This window comes from Spinacia oleracea, chromosome 2 (assembly GCF_020520425.1).
Source record: "Spinacia oleracea cultivar Varoflay chromosome 2, BTI_SOV_V1, whole genome shotgun sequence".
Lineage (NCBI taxonomy): Eukaryota > Viridiplantae > Streptophyta > Magnoliopsida > Caryophyllales > Amaranthaceae > Spinacia > Spinacia oleracea.
This window is the reverse complement of record NC_079488.1, coordinates 24718435-24735698: the sequence shown is the minus strand read 5'-3', so window position 1 is coordinate 24735698 and position 17264 is coordinate 24718435. Positions and strand designations below refer to the sequence as shown.

Sequence of the window (17264 nt, the reverse complement as noted above, 5' to 3'; positions counted from 1 at the left end):
TTAAAACGTATATAAAGTGGGCTAGACACAAATCGCATTAAAACTCTTCAAAACACATAGTAACTCTTTAAAACACATAGTTACTGTAATACGCATATAGTTATTATTTAAAATTACAAAATAACTGTCACGTGACAGTTACATATGTTACCCATAAAAATTACTCTGTTGCCCTGGTCCACGCTAAGTTAGCATGGACCAGGTTTATATTAGTGTAAATATTTACGAAGTACCTTTTTACTTCGTATTTTTTATTTTTTTGAAAATATTTTGGACTTTTTATGTTTTTCGTGCATCCCTCAAAGGAAAATTTCCAGTACTCCAGTGTCACCGAACAAAACCCAGAACTTTCTCTCCCTTCCACTTACATCGACAACTACCTTTTCCGCCTCCCCCACCACCGCCGTCGACCTATGTAACGCCGATAATCACCCTCTGCGGTTTATCTTTCCGTCGTTGAGGTCCCGCCATTTGTCTAAGGTAACTTCTTTCTTTATTTCTCTCTCTCATTCCAATTCGTAATCTGAGCTTTTCTAGGTTTCTTCAATTTGCAATTTTAGGGTTTCTAATTGATAGAGTGATGCTATTTTAATTGTATTTAGCTGGTGCATTAGTTGTTAAAATAATTGGTTATGAGGATTGATGAAATGCAACAACTGGAAAGTAAAGAGATTTATGATTAATGTGTTAAGAGAGGATTTTGTCTTTGTTTAGCTGATCTCTTTCGTTTGAATTTAGCTATTCTCTGCGGTGCTTTATTTGTGATTCTCCCTGATAGATTGAATGAATAAGTTGTCATACTTTTGACAATGAAATAGTTGAACTTATTGATGGCAAACTTCTAAAGAAATTAGGAGAGTGAAAGGGTTCATATGGGACACCCTTTCAAAATATTTAGCCTCTGGTCCCTAAATTTATACCCGACCTTGTTGATTTTTTATTTTTTCTGTGTGTGAATGAGCCACAAGCCAACAAGGGCAATGCAAATTATCCAGTAATTCGTATGACCTTTATTTTATAAATTTACAATATTCATACTTCGTATAAATATTACAAAAAGATGGGAGATTGGGAAGTGGCTACATTTTTTCGATTAAAAGAAAAAGAGAGTAAATAAGTGTGGATGTCATACTAATTTTCTCTTTCCTCAAACTCCAAATCTGTGCTCTGCATCTCCTTCCTGTTCCTCCTCTCAAAACCCTCCAAGAAAAGCAGCGTCTTGGAGTTGTAGTTGTATCTCTAGTCGGAGGCGTCTGTGCCAACCACGAATCTCTGCCTGCTATTCTCTTCTCAGTAATTATCTACAATCGATTTTTCTGTTATTACGGGGCTTCAATTTGTTAAATATGTTCTGTTGGGTTTGTTTTGGTGGTTGAAATTCGTATAATCCTTTTTTAGATGATTTGATTTTTCTGACAATTTCTGTTCATTGAACAAAGTGATTTGTCCTGATAATTTCTGTTCAACTGTAGTTATAATTTGGGTTTTTACAGGAATGTAATGTTTGTGTGTATTTTGGTCTAGTTTGGACTTTGGAGTGAACTTGCACCATCTTTGTTTGTGAGATATTGGCTGTAACTGTAAGTACTTTGGTGTTGTATCGAATTTGTTTTCTTCCAGAAACCTAAATATAAAATGATCTGGAATCAACCAATCGAATTGAGCATGTAAGAGAGCTAATTGAAGGTTTACTGATAATGTTGTCTTTTTGTGTGTGAGATATTGGCTGCAAGTACTTTGGTGTTGAATCAAATCTGTTTTCTTCCACGAACCTAAATATAAAATGATAAGGATTCGACCAACCGGATTGAACATGTAAGAGAGATAACTGAAGGTTTACTGATAATGTTGTCTTTCTGTGTGTGAGATATTGGCTGTAAGTACTTCGGTGTTGAATCAAATCTCTTTTCTTCCAGAAACCTAAATATAAATTGATCAGGACTCGACCAACTGGAATCAGCATGTTAAGAGAACTAACTGAAGGGTTTACTGATAATGTTGTCTTAATTGCTTGCCAGCTTTGTCTTATGTTGATCAGCTTTATTCTGTTTTGATTTCCTTCCCCGAGTGTGTGACAAGTGATGGTGTTGGAGTCTCTTTATTGCAGTTTCTTACTTCATTCACTGACATTGTTTTCCTTCTCTCATCATCACTTGAGTGGCAGCTAACCATTTGATTATCTCTTCCTTTTCCGGTCTTTGCTCGTACATTGGGAAAAACTAAAGAAATCTTTTGAGTTGGTTCCCTTTTCCCCCAGCTTTCAGCAATGCTGCTGCTTTTATGATTAATGTTGACCTATTTGACATCTCGACTCCTTGAGTGATCTTTTATGTGTTCCCTCACAAAATCTGCATATGCAATGCGCTATTATTCTGTTTCTGTTGAAATATGGAATCCAATGTTGTTTCTTTATCTCGTTCCACTAGTCCAGTCTTCTATGCCTTCCTATCATGTTCCAGACTGACCAGACCTAGGAGACAGATAATGGAGTCTTAAGGAGCGCTCACTAGCTTTTATCCATTAAGTTTGTTGGGTGACCTTGGCCAGAATTAGTTCAAATATTGGTTGCTTCTAATTAGTATTTGTTTCCGCTCAGCAGATAGGCTTAGCAGTGTTAGAATTTGAAGTTAAAGGGCATTTAGGCTCCGTTTGGTAGGGTTCGTTTTCCCCTTTTCCATCATTTTACGTTGTTTGGTTTTGCAAAAGATGGAAACAATTTTCCATAACTCCCTCAAAGATGGAATAACCTTTTTCCATTTGAAAGGGAGGGAAATCACTTTTCCACCTTTCCTCCTTTCCTACTTTCCTCCCTCTCCCTTCTTCCCCTCAATCTTCTCCCATTATTTATTTTAACGAACCAAAAAAAGGAAACTAGTTTTGAATTGTGTTTTCCCTTGGAAAATCATTTTGCACTGTAAACGTTTTACACCAAACCAAACAGAGCCTATATAGCTTGTGGACGAGGTTTAATCTAATTCTTAATGTCTGTGTTTCAGGTTTTATTCAACAGGCCGCACAACGCATTGAAAAATGTTACAAAGTCTTCCCCACCAGGTTGTACCATCTCCGGCTAGGCTCGGCCTTTCAAACCCTAATTCACCGGCTCTTCAAAGTCCCAGTGCAACCAAGCTCTCCTCACAGCAAGCCACCCAGTCTCAGCAATCCCATCAGCAGGTAACATTACCAGCTGCCAAAACTACCTCATCCACTCTTCTCTCTCTTCTCCCTCCTCAGCAAAGGGCCCAAACACTTCTTGTGCAAATGGCATCCTTAGCTGCCAAACTGTTTGAGGTCTCACCTAATCGTTCTGTCTGGGTAAGCGCCTTTCGTGGCTCTCTTCCGACTTTCCTCCCTTCCCAAACCAATTCTACAAGCACCCCTCCACTTGACTCTCCTTCCTCTACTACAAAAGAAATTGTTGCCCTTTTCACATCCCTACAAACTCAATTATTTGAAGCAGTTGCAGAGCTCCAGGAAATTCTTGACCTTCAAGATGCTAAACAAAAGTTAAACCAGGAAATCGAGGCCAAAGATTCTGCAGTTCTTTCATTTGCTAAGAAACTCAAAGAAGCAGAGCGAGTTCTTGATATGCTGGTTGATGATTATGCTGATTACCGCCGTCCAAAACGATCAAAATCAGAAGATGATTCAGATGATACTTCTTCCACCACCACTACTACTACTGTTGCTTCTCAGTTGAAGTTGTCAGATGTTTTATCATATGCTCACAAAATCAGCTACACAACCTTTGCACCACCTGAATTCGGAGCAGGGGGCCCACTTCGTGGGGCTCTACCACCGGCCCCGCAGGAGGATCAAATGCGAGCTTCCCAGTTGTATGCTTTTGTTGATCTCGATATAGGGCTACCTAAAACAGTGGAGGATGAGAAAAGGATTGAACCTCTCATTGAGACCCAAAATCCTGACCCCATGGCTGCAATTAAAGGACTCATGCCTCCAAATATTACAGTTCCAGCTGGATGGAAACCCGGTATGCCTGTGGAACTTCCTATGGATATTCCATTACCGCCAGCTGGATGGAAACCCGGAGATCCGATCAATTTGCCACCTTTGGAATCTCTTCCTATGGTTGCTAGAGCTGGTGAACAGCCACCGCCACAGAGTGTTGCACCTGTGTTTCCTAGGGCAGCTGAAACTATACAGGTGCCGCATATTCGGATTGATATTTTGGATCAAGATGATGATAGTGATGAGTATTCTAGTGATGAGGGAAGCTCAGATGATGAAGATGAGGGGTAGGGGCAGTGGGAATGAGTCTGCCATGTTTGGTAGTTTAAAGGACTGGGAATAGGTTGGAGATCGGTACTGGTATTGGGAAAGCTAGCAGGGGAAAGACTGGTAATTCAGGATTAGAATTGGGAAGTAGAGGCACAATGACAATACTGCTATAAATGGAGAGAAGAGGTAGATCCTATACTGCCGCGACTTAACCAGTGTATAGTGTTTGGCTATCTGTTCACAGTATAGCCAGGAAGCTTCAATTTGATATTAAGTGATACTGGTTCAGTATAGAGATTGAACCAGTGTGCAGGAGATGCTTGTAAAAACTTCTACTTCATATAAGATTTGGTCACTTCATAAAGAGAGTTGTAAACTTTTCTTCAAATTTAATATTCCCATTGATTCCCTAAGAACACAAGTGCAATTTAGAAGATGGACCATGGTGAACCGTGAGTAAGCATGGTGCACCTTAAAAATACAAGTACACCGCTAAAAGAACATTACCTTGAGTAAAACGCGAATATATTTATTATTTATACTTTTAATAAAAATAAAGTACACTAATGATTTTTTTATTTTATGTAAAAAAGTAAAATAATATATTGCATGTTTTTCTATTGAAGGTTATGTTCTTTTGCTTGTACACATATGTTCTTTTGCTGCACCATACTTTATTATGTAACATTGTTCATAGTCCACGAATTGACAAAAAATGGTGGGAGTGAGTAGAGCTTTTCCGCCCTGAACCAAAAAAAATTGTTCGTAATAGACAAAGAAAACATAACTCACACATGGTAAGATTAGATGCACAATGTAAAAACCCCGAGCCTAACAGAACTTGTTTTTGAAGATCTGGGCGTATGAGCATTTTTCCGGCTTGGCGCCAGATCGCCCTAGAGTTGCGGCTTACCTGTTTGTTGCCTCTTGGGAAGGAGCTGTGCCCAAGAAGGTGACTTTGACGACCTTCCGCAGAGCTTTGAAGGTTTTGTCTTCCAGGGAGCTGCATTTGCATTTTGTAGGATCCTATCCCAATTGTATTTTGTATATTGACTGGGCTGCTGATATGTTCATATTTTATAGCAATTTTACCCCTGTCCCTTAGTAATTTTTGATCTCAAATGAGCTCTTCGGAGCGATTTTTAGTACTAATGTGCTCCTTGTAGTGTGTTTGTAGTTTCAGGTTCATCATTGTAGGAATTAGCATATTTTTGAGCATTTCCTACTCATTTGAATCAATACAAGAGATTATGTACTTTCGAGAGCACACACATTGAGTTGGAAGAGTTTTCGAGCAAAGCGGATAGTGAAAGAAGTAGAAAACCGACACTAGTCTACTCTTTTGATCATAACTTAAGTTCTACAACTCCAAATGAAGTGATTCCAATTGGGTTGGATTCTAGACTTAAAGAGCTTTCCAACGAGTGGTCACACGCCTGATTCCGACACATAACGAAGGAGATATGGCGTTTTAAAGATAGAGGATCGTGCAGTTTCTACGACCGCCCGGCGGGCGAATAGCTGCCCCGCGGGCGAATAGCTGCCCGACGGGCGGAAGCTGCCTGACCGGGCGCGTGTCGAAGTTTCCAGGAGTATCTCTCTCCGCCCGGCGGGCAGACCTGCGGCCGAGGGGCGGGTTTCGAGCTGGTCGCCCGGCTGGCGGATGACTGCCCGACCGGGCGACGACAACCCTGGGCGGTTTTTCGCGCTTTGTTTTCCGGTTTTCTTTTATTATTTTGGGCAAACTATAAATACTTACCCCATATGTTTTAGTTGGACATCTTATTCTAGTATTGAAACCCTTAGTTTTATTTTTCTTAGTTTTTCTCTCTAAATTTATGCAAACACTTAGTTTTAATTCAATCAAAATTCAAGCTTTCTATTTCCATTGTTCTTCAATTAAGGTATTGTTCACTATTTCAATTCTTTGTTTAGCTCTAATTATGTTTTCAATCATGCTAATTACTTTGTCTATTGTTAATATGCTTGAGTAATCTATTTTCTAGGGTTTGGGGATCCTGAAGGAAATAGTGCCCTTGGTCCATGTATGCATATAATATTAAGTCTAATAAATGCGGTTCAGTATTAATTAACAAGTTAATAATTCAGTGAGATCAAGTGAGCTGAATGCCTAGTTAGTGGCCGCTTCAGTTCAAGTGGAATTAATTATATTAATCCACGGCTTACTCTTGACTGAACCCGTAGGGTCACACAAATAGTACGTAAACGGATCAAGTATTTAATGGCATTAAATACTCCATCTATGGCTATTCGGAATCGACGGATCTTGGTTTCAGTGGGAGTTGAGATCGTCACAAGCAAGAAATGAATACTCCGGAAACGATGATATTACCGGAAACGGAAATATGGATCGTATCGGAAATATAAATATTATCCAAGTCGTAAATGTTGCCGGAAACGGAAACATGGTACGTATCGGAAAATATTAATGGAAATGGAAATATTGCCGGAAACGGAAATATTGTCAGAATCGGAAATATTATCGGAATCGGAAAATAATTCCGGAAACGGAAATATTAAATATTTGTTCGAAACGGAAATTAATTCCGGAATCGGAAATATTAAATATTGTTCGTATCGGAAATGATTTCCGGAATCGGAAATTTAATGGGAAGCGTATCGTACGAATTAGCATCGGACGAGCTAGGCTCGCTAGACGAAGGCCCAGCACGAAGCCAGGCCATCGCCCAGCAAGCCACACGCATCACCAACACACGCCAAGCCTCGACCAGGCCCAGCGCAAGGCCAGGCCCAGCCCAAGGCCTTGGGCGCGCGCGCGGACACAGGCAGCAGCATGGGCCGAGCGTTGTGCGCTCAGCGTGGGCCGCAAGGCCTGCGCGAGTGTGCGGTGCTCGTGCGATGCTCGTGTATGTGCTATACGAATCCTAAAGCTATCAGGATTCGATATATGATTAAATTCCTAATCCTAAAAGGATAAATTAATTAAATAAGAGTTCTACTAGGATTCTAATTTAATTAATTCGTCTCCTAGTAGGATTCCAATTCTCTTTCCATACCCCTATAAATATGTGGCTTGGGTTCAAAATTTATAACGAGTTTTGAAGTATTCTAAAGGTAAGATTTTGAAGAAAAATCAGCCATACACTTGACCTAAATAGCCGAAATTCCTAAGCAACCTTAAGGGCGATTCTAGTTGGTCAATCTTAAGGCGGATCCGGACGTGCTGTGGACTATCTACGGAGGGACGACACTTGGAGTCCTAAAGACTTGTTCTTGTTCGGTTCGGGCGCAGCTAGGGAGGGCACGCAACAAAGTGTATGCATCTAAACTATGCTAAATGATTATGTGTAAATAATATGCTTTCCTGGCTTTATGGTTTTTCTGCATGATTTATGTTTTGTCATATGAATCATAACCTAACAGTGGTATCACGAGCCTCTTATTATTTTCATAATCTAAATTGCATAATCATGGTTAAATTTTACAAATTTGCAAAGAATTAAAAGGGGTGATTAATTTTCGTAATTGTTAATTAATTGCAAATTGCGTTTATTTAATTATATGTACGCAGTTTTTCGGCAGAATGTTCGTTACTCAACCAAATCGAGTGACTTTTGTGTCAATTCCGCATGTAAAAGGCATTCTAAAATTTTGACAAAAAAAGATTTTTCGGCCGAACCCAGAATTCCCAAATTCGAATCCTAACTATGACTTTTCGGAGGTTTTAGTTTTTCGAACGCAAAAGTTTGTAAATTTAAGATGTTAAATTAAGTATTTGCGATTCTTGTTGATAAATCTTGAGTTTTTGATTGACCTACAGTATATGTTTAACAAGTTTGAATGCCTAGCCTTGTTAATTATACAACCTAATATGTAATTATGATTAATTTGTTGAAATTCGAATAATTTAGAATTAATTTGATTTTCATAATTAATTAATAATTTAATTAGGTACCAATGATTAAAAACCACCATAAAAATTGTTAATTTGTGTTAAATTTTAAATTTTTATGACCTAGATTTGAATCCATGTTAATCGGAAATTAATTGATTAATAAATTTTTGATTTTTCGCCCTAAAATTATGAAATTAATATGTTTTATTAATTTGTCATTGATTTTGAATTAAAAATTTTAAATTTTTATGAAAACGCTCATTGATGTTGCACGCACAAAGCAAATGAAGCTACGTGTTACCCTTAAGGGGTGTTGTATAGTGCGGGCACGCGACGACGAGCAAGGGAGCTCGTCGCCCGTGCGGTACGAATGCAGCGAGCAACCTAGCGCATGGCGCGCACGAGGCAAGGGAGCCTGTGCGTGTGTGTTGTGTGCTGTGGCGATGGGCAAAGGGCGAAGGCGTGGCACGAGGAGAGGCGCGCACGCGCGCGAGGGCGAGAACTGGTCCCCCAGCGATCGCTGCTCCGCGCACCAACACGCGTGGCCTCGAGGGCTTGCTTGCGCGCGAGCGAGCGAGCGCTCCCATCGTAGCTGCTGCGATGCATGCGGGCAAGCAGGCTGCGCGCAAGCGTGGCTTGGCTTGCTGCGTTTGCGCGTGGCTGCTGCTGCGATGAGCCATGGGCTAGCGATAGGTCGTGCACACGGCGGGGCTTGGGCACAAGCCCAAGTGCTCGTCATGTTACGATTGTCGAGTTTTAAATTTTAATTCGAGATTTTCAGTTCATATAATTTTAATTAATTTTAAAATTAATAATTTAAATTGTTTTCTTGGATCTTAATTTTGAATATTATAATTATTATAAATTTTAATTTATTCTAATTATTTTACTAAAATTAAAAAAAAACCTTGAATTAATTTAAGTTCGACTGAAAATAAATTAAATAAGTGGATTCAATAATAAATTTATATGAGCTTTAAATTTTAATTAAATTTGTATGTTTCCGGTTAGACTAGAAATACATTTTTATGTTTAAAATTAGTAAAGCATATGAATTTATTGGTTTAAGTGGGAGCATTTTTAGTCATAAACTCTTGATTAGGTCTACAAATCCTTTAAGGTTAAACAACTTGATTAGAATTAATAAGGACTGAATAATTGGTAGATTATTGGTGCCCTTAATTAATTGCTGCAAATATTTATGTGATGCATAACGTGTTTTACTAACCAGCTATGTGGGCCATTCATGATAATGAATGGGTGAATGGTATATATTGTATGTGTACTGTTTTGCAGGTTATGAAGTGACTAGTATGGCCCAAATAGGATAGAAAATATGGTCTGCGTACCATTAATTTGAATGTAATTGGTCTAAAGTACCAAAATTGTTTTTCAATTCAAATATGGTCTGCGTACCATCAAATAGTTGTAATTAGTTTAATTATAGCTTATCCTATTTGAAGAAAATGGCGCCTCCCACGGAAATTTTCAAGACGGACTTTGAAGTTGAAGCTTCAAGATGAAGTCGGGCCATACTAGATCACATTTATCTTATGCATGTTTTAAGTTATTTATTGCTTTTAAATATATCTTAAATATGCATGAGATCAAAGCTTGATTATGTTGCATGATTAAGGATTTTAGTTCACTTAAAATCTAACCAACATAGTAAGAGCCTTAAGTTCCAAACTTAAAAATTGAGTTAAAAGGTGCCATGCCAAAATAACACTTACTTGGATATCCTTTTTTCATCGATCTTAGTAATAGTTTTCCGCCATAGCGAGGTGTTACTTATCGATACTAAAGGGGTAAGGTACACAAATAATTGTGAGTACATGTTAGTTTTGGTGAAACTCAACGATATAAGTAAGGAGTCCTTTTATGTCGTGGAAAAATCGATAGGTTTACCTAATAAGTTCTTAGACGTACCTATCAACCAAGAGTAGTTTCTAGACTATTAGCAAAAAGGCTTTTGCTTACCTAAAAGATTTTAGAATTAAGTCTAAATACATAATGTGCTTAATTATTCAATGGTTTTTAGGATCTTGGAATCATTTTATTCACACCTGCCGGAACACATAACTTGAATAAAATGCTTGATGAACATTGAATTATGCATGTATGCTAGAATTTAAGTTTATTAAGAGAAACTGTGAATGGTTATTTATTTGTTTATTCTTTTTCAATTGTAGTTTTAACTATGGCAAACAACAATCAAAACATCATCATGGGTTCTGAGCTTATGGTCAAGCTGGACCTAACAAATTTTCTTGAATGGGAAGCTAAGCTAGTTGAAATAGTCAGACTCAATGGACTTGAGTATGTACTGTTACATCCCATGCCAAGCTACTATGCCAGAGACATGACCCCTGAAAGATTTTCCGCCTGGGATGCAGATCTCAAAAAGGTTATGAGTCTCATGCTGAACAATGTCCATGATGAATGGGCTAGAAGGTTTGTAGCTTATGAACCTTTTACGCTCATCAAGAATCTGAGGGATATCTGTCGTGGAAGCACGGAGGACAGGGACCTGAACGCCCATGAGTTGATTGAATCAATGTCTGGTCTAAAGGTTAGTTCTCCCAACAGGTGTTATAGGATGGAGGTCCAAGAAACACATGTTCAGCTCCTTCGCACTAAACAAAGGGTAGGCGTCCCACTAAGGTTCCATGTGGATCTTATGCTTTCATATTTCGATCGCCTAAGTCTGCTAGGAACACCAATAAGCGAAAGGATGACAGTCTCTATCTTGCTCAATTCACTGCACAGTGGGTTTGGTCGCTTCAAGCAACTATACCTAAGTGAACCAAGAGAAGAAATAGTTGCAGAATTTGTTCACCAAGTCAGAAAGGCTGAGATAATACTGGACTGTGAAGCCAAAGATTTACTCAAGGCTAAAGGGAGACCGTTCAAGAAAAGTGGAAAGCCCAAGGGCAATGCTAAATCAAAGCAGGACAAGTCCACATCAAGCTGTCTTTATTGTGATGGAATAGGCCATTACAAAAGAGAGTGTCCAAAGCTAAAGGAAGATCAGAAGAACGGAACAGTCGTTCCATCTTCAGGTATTTTCGTTATAGACTGTACACTTGTTAATTCAACTTCTTGGGTATTAGATACAGGTTGTGGCTCACACTTATGTTCCAATTCACAAGGACTAAGAAGAAGTAGAAAGTTAAGCAAGGGTGAAGTCGACCTACGAGTGGGAAATGGAGCACGGATTGCTGCATTAGCTGTAGGAACTTATTATTTATCGTTGCCCTCTGGGCTAGTTTTGGAACTGGAAGAGTGTTTCCATGTTCCAAGTCTTACTAAAAACATCATTTCTGTTTCTTGCTTAGATGCTAAGGGATTTTCCTTTTTAATAAAAGACAATAGTTGTTCGTTTTATTTTAAAGAGATGTTTTATGGATCTGCTAGATTAGTCAATGGACTTCATTTATTAGATCACGACAAACAAGTTTATAACATAAATACCAAAAAGGCCAAAAAGGATGATTCAGATCTCACCTTTTTGTGGCATTGTCGATTAGGCCATATTAACTTGAAACGCATGGAAAGACTTCAAAAGGAAGGAATTCTAGAACCATTTGACTTAGAGGAGTATGGTAAGTGCGAATCATGTTTACTTGGCAAAATGACAAAACAACCTTTCTCTAAAGTTGGAGAAAGAGCAACTAAACTATTGAGTTTAATCCATACAGATGTATGTGGACCAATGAGTACAAATGCTAGAGGTGGTTTCAGCTACTTTATCACTTTCACTGATGACTTCAGTAGATATGGTTATGTCTACCTAATGAAGCATAAGTCTGAATCCTTTGACAAATTCAAGGAATTTCAGAGTGAAGTAGAGAATCAATTAGGCAAGAAGATTAAGGCACTGCGGTCTGATAGAGGCGGTGAATATCTGAGCTATGAATTTGATGACCATCTGAAAGAATGTGGAATTCTATCAGAATTGACTCCTCCTGGAACACCACAATGGAACGGTGTGTCGGAAAGGAGGAACAGAACCTTGCTAGACATGGTTAGGTCAATGATGGGTCAGGCCGAACTTCCAATAGAATTTTGGGGACATGCACTAAATACAGCTGCACTCACTATAAATAGAGCTCCGTCTAAAGCTGTTGAAAAGACTACATATGAGTTATGATTTGGAAAGCCTCCAAAAGTATCTTTTCTTAAGATTTGGGGATGTGAAGTATACGTCAAACGATTAATTTCAGACAAACTTCATCCAAAATCTGACAAATGTATCCTTGTGGGATATCCAAAGGAAACAAAGGGGTATTACTTCTACAATACATCTGAGAACAAGGTGTTTGTTGCTCGAGATGGTATCTTTTTGGAAAAGGATCACATTTCCAAAATGACAAGTGGGAGAAAAGTAGACCTCGAAGAAATTCGAGTCGAACAACAAACTCTAGAGAATGCTCAAGATGACATTCAAGATGAAACTCAGAGATCTTTAGAAGTATCTGGTGAGAATCATGGTCAATCTAGAGATGTAACCCCGCGTATATCGCAGAGATATAGATCTCAACCGGAAAGGTACTTAGGTATTTTGACGAACGAGAGCTATGATGTTCTATTACTTGAAAGTGACGAACCTGCGACTTACAAACAAGCTATGACGAGCCCTAGCTCCAAGCAATGGCCTGAAGCCATGCAATCTAAATTAGACTCCATGTCTAAAAACCAAGTATGGGATTTGGTCGATTTGTCAGATGGCTACCAAGCCATTGGAAGCAAATGGGTTTTCAAACTGAAAAAGGACAAGGATGGGAAACTTGAAGTTTTCAAAGCTAGATTGGTTGCAAAAGGTGACAAGCAAGTCCACGGTGTGGATTACGATGAAACCTTTTCACCAGTTGCAATGCTAAAGTCTATTCGGATAATGTTAGCAATCGCTGCATATTACGATTACGAAATATGGCAGATGGATGTCAAAACCGCTTTCTTAAACGGCATTTTAACAGAAACTGTGTTTATGACACAGCCTGAAGGTTTTGAGGATCCAAAGAATGCTAAAAAGGTATGCAAGCTAAAGAAATCAATCTACGGATTGAAGCAGGCATCCAGGAGCTGGAATATACGTTTTGATGAAGCAGTCAGTGACTTTGGTTTCATCAACAACGCAGACGAATCTTGTGTATACAAGAAGGTCAGTGGGAGCAAAATTGCTTTCTTAGTATTATATGTCGACGACATATTACTTATTGGAAATGACATTCCTATGTTAAACTCTGTCAAGATTTGGCTTGGGAAATGTTTTTCGATGAAGGATCTAGGAGAATCACAGTACATATTGGGCATCAAGATTTACAGAGATAGATCTAAAAGGATGATTGGACTTAGTCAAAGAACTTATATCAATAAAGTGCTTGATAGGTTCAAAATGGCAGACTCCAAGCGAGGCTACCTACCCATGTCTCATGGAATAACTCTAAGCAAGACTCAGTGCTCAAAAACACTTGATGAGCGTAGACGAATGAATGGGATTCCATATGCATCATTGATTGGTTCAATAATGTATGCTATGATATGTACACGCCCGGATGTTGCGTACGCACTCAGTGCTACGAGCAGATACCAGTCAGACCCAAGAGAGGCACATTGGACTGCTGCCAAGAATATTCTGAAGTACCTGAAAAGGCACAAAGATGACTTCCTGGTCTATGGTGGAGATGATGAATTAATTGTTAAAGGCTATACGGACGCAAGTTTCCAAACCGACAAAGATGATTTCAGATCACAGTCTGGGTTTGTCTTCTGCCTCAACAGAGGTGCAGTAAGCTGGAAAAGTGCTAAGCAAAGCACCATTGCGGATTCTACAACTGAAGCAGAGTACATTGCTGCACATGAAGCAGCAAAGGAAGTTATATGGCTAAGGAAGTTCATAGGTGAACTTGGTGTAGTCCCCTCCATTAAAGGACCAATAGCCCTGTATTGTGATAATAACGGAGCTATTGCACAGGCAAAGGAGCCTAGACACCACCAAAGAGTCAAGCATGTACTTCGTAGATTTCACCTTCTACGAGAGTTCGTTGAAAGAAAAGAAGTCGAGATAAGCAAGATTGGAACTGATGACAACATATCAGATCCATTGACTAAACCTCTGCCGCAGGCGAAGCACAACTCACACACTGCAGCTATGGGAATCAAGCATATTGGAGAATGGCTTTGATGTCCTTATTTAATGTTTTAAAGTTTTAGAGTTTAATTCTTTGTAAAACATTATTGGTTAATCATTCACAATAAATGAATAGAATTCGTTTTTCCATTTAATTTGTGGTTTATTAAATGATGAATCCCTTCAATTTGACGAAATATTCAAGATAGACTGTCAGGACCAGTCCTGTGACTAAGAAATGTCTATCAAGTGAACTTGAATGTCAAAAGTTGAAAATGGTCCCTGGTCGGAGTTTTCTATAAAATTGGACGCATAGAAAACGTTAGACGACTGGAATGCAAGATGTCTAGTAGTTCTGTTTCTTGAACTATGTGGACATGGCAATGTCGTAATCATTTGCATAGATACTACTTTGGAAAGACTAGTATCGGACAGACCTATGAAACTTTACTGTAAAAGATGAAAATTTGTCATAAGTAAATTTCATTAAAATTATTAGACACTAAATCCTCAATACCTGAGTGATTTGAGATTACTTGTTTGAGAACTGGTTGCTTTGACGTTGACCAACCGTCGCACCGTAAAAGGAGGCTATAAAGGCAACGCTCAGGTAATCACCTATCAAACGAAGTCTAATCTCAAGATCGCAAGATTGGGATTGTCCTCCCATAAATCGGGATGAGATGCTTAAAAGCTGTACAAGGCCACTCGGAGAGCTAGAAACTGTAAAATGCATGGCCGTGCTCGGATGAATCATAGGCTATGATTATCTGTTTATTTGATCAGTTGAACTCTGAAACCGAGAAACACCTCTGGACATAATAAGGATGACAACTCTTACCTTATGTTCAAGAGCAAGCATCGAGCGACAAAGGAATTAGGTAATGCACACTTGTCCCTAAGGACAAGTGGGAGACTGAAGGAAATAGTGCCCTTGGTCCAAGTATGCATATAATATTAAGTCTAATAAATGCGGTTCAGTATTAATTAACAAGTTAATAATTCAGTGACATCAAGTGAGCTGAATGCCTAGCTAGAGGCCGCTTCAGTTCAAGTGGAATTAATTATATTAATCCACAGCTTACTCTTGACTGAACCCGTAGGGTCACACAAATAGTACGTAAACGGATCAAGTATTTAATGGCATTAAATACTCCATCTATGGATATTCGGAATCGACGGATCTTGGTTTCAGTGGGAGCTGAGATCGTCACAAGCAAGAAATGAATACTCCGGAAATGATGATATTACCGGAAACGGAAATATGGATCGTATCGGAAATATAAATATTATCCAAGTCGTAAATGTTGCCGGAAACGGAAACATGGTACGTATCGGAAAATATTAATGGAAATGGAAATATTGCCGGAATCGGAAATATTGCTGGAAACGGAAATATTGTCAGAATCGGAAATATTATCGGAATCGGAAAATAATTCCGGAAACGGAAATATTAAATATTTGTTCGAAACGGAAATTAATTCTGGAATCGGAAATATTAAATATTGTTCGTATCGGAAATGATTTCCGGAATCGGAAATTTAATCGGAAGCGTATCGTACGACTTAGCATCGGACGAGGCTCGCTAGACGAAGGCCCAGCACGAAGCCAGGGCATCGCCTAGCAAGCCACACGCATCACCAACACACGCCAAGCCTCGACCAGGCCCAGCGCAAGGCCAGGCCCAGCCAAGGCCTTGGGCGCACGCACAGACACAGGCAGCGGCATGGGCCGAGCGTTGTGCGCTCAGCGTGGGCCGCAAGGCCTGCGCGAGTGTGCGGTGCTCGTGCGATGCTCGTGTACGTGCTATACGAATCCTAAAGCTATCAGGATTCGATATATGATTAAATTCCTAATCCTAAAAGGATAAATTAATTAAATAAGAGTTCTACTAGGATTCTAATTTAATTAATTCGTCTCCTAGTAGGATTCCAATCTCTTTCCATACCCCTATAAATATGTGGTTTGGGTAACGAGTTTTGAAGTATTCTAAAGGTAAGATTTTGAAGAAAAATCAGCCATACACTTGCACCTAAATAGCCGAAATTCCTAAGCAACCTTAAGGGTGATTCTAGTTGGTCAAGCTTAAGGCGGATCCGGACGTGCTGTGGACTATCTACGGAGGGACGACACTTGGAGTCCTAAAGACTTGTTCTTGTTCGGTTCGGGCGCTGCTAGGGAGGGCACGCAACAAAGTGTATGCATCTAAACTATGCTAAATGATTATGTGTAAATAATATGCTTTCCTGGCTTTATGGTTTTTCCGCATGATTTATGTTTTGTCATATGAATCATAACCTAACAGATCCATGATTAATATGAAGGGATATTGAATAGTTGTGATTGTTGGCATTGTAATTAATTCCTATTGATTGGTTTATTTCACTATACAATTAGATTTGCGCAGGTTTAATTGTGGTAGTCATGCAATATCAAGTTAAGATTCGAGAGATGCAATTTGATGTTTAGGCTTGTGTCAATAGGTGGAATTAGAGTTAATACGTAGCGAGAGCCCGTTAATTCTAAGTCTATGATTAGTATCGATTCGAGAGAGCATGCTAGTCTAATTAATTACTTTGTTGTTTATCGCGATTGTTCATTGTCCTGGATTGTTAATTGTTGGTGAACCTGTGCCCTAGATTCTTAATATCTTGATTCTTAGTTGTTTAATTATTGCCGTAGTCTTAGTAACCATCAACCAAACTCTTGTTCCCAATAGTCTAGTCTAATTGATTAATAGTAGAAAGAACACTGTTTCTCTGTGGATTCGATCCTGACTTCCCTTGCTACCTAGCTAGTGGACTTATGTTATTTTTATTATTTATTTTTTTCCCCTGAAAAAATGGATTTTTATTCTTTCCCTCAATTCGTAAATGAGCCTTTTTGGGTGTATTTTGATAGGCTTAATGATTTTATTGGTTACCACAATCTTAATCTTTGGGATTCTTGTGGTTTTGCTTATGGTGGTTTAAATGAGTATACAAGGAATGTGATAGAAAGTAGATTTAATGGTGA

The 17264-nt window shown here is 38.9% G+C and overlaps 1 protein-coding gene across 1 annotated transcript; it reads left to right on the top strand.

The window, feature by feature from the left end:
- The first annotated feature begins 273 nt into the window (after nucleotides 1-273).
- LOC110791235 (mediator of RNA polymerase II transcription subunit 4) lies at nucleotides 274-4660 on the top strand. Its single transcript, XM_021995983.2, has 2 exons — nucleotides 274-480; nucleotides 2997-4660. Exon 2 carries the CDS (start codon nucleotides 3031-3033, stop codon nucleotides 4258-4260), a length of 1230 nt encoding a protein of 409 aa, XP_021851675.2. The 5' UTR covers nucleotides 274-480; nucleotides 2997-3030; the 3' UTR covers nucleotides 4261-4660.
- The last annotated feature ends 12604 nt before the right edge of the window (nucleotides 4661-17264 follow it).

Coding starts and splice junctions, on each gene's coding strand:
- LOC110791235 (XM_021995983.2), top strand. CDS start 3,031: ATGTTACAAAGTCTTCCCCACCAGGTTGTACCATCTCCGGCTAGGCTC.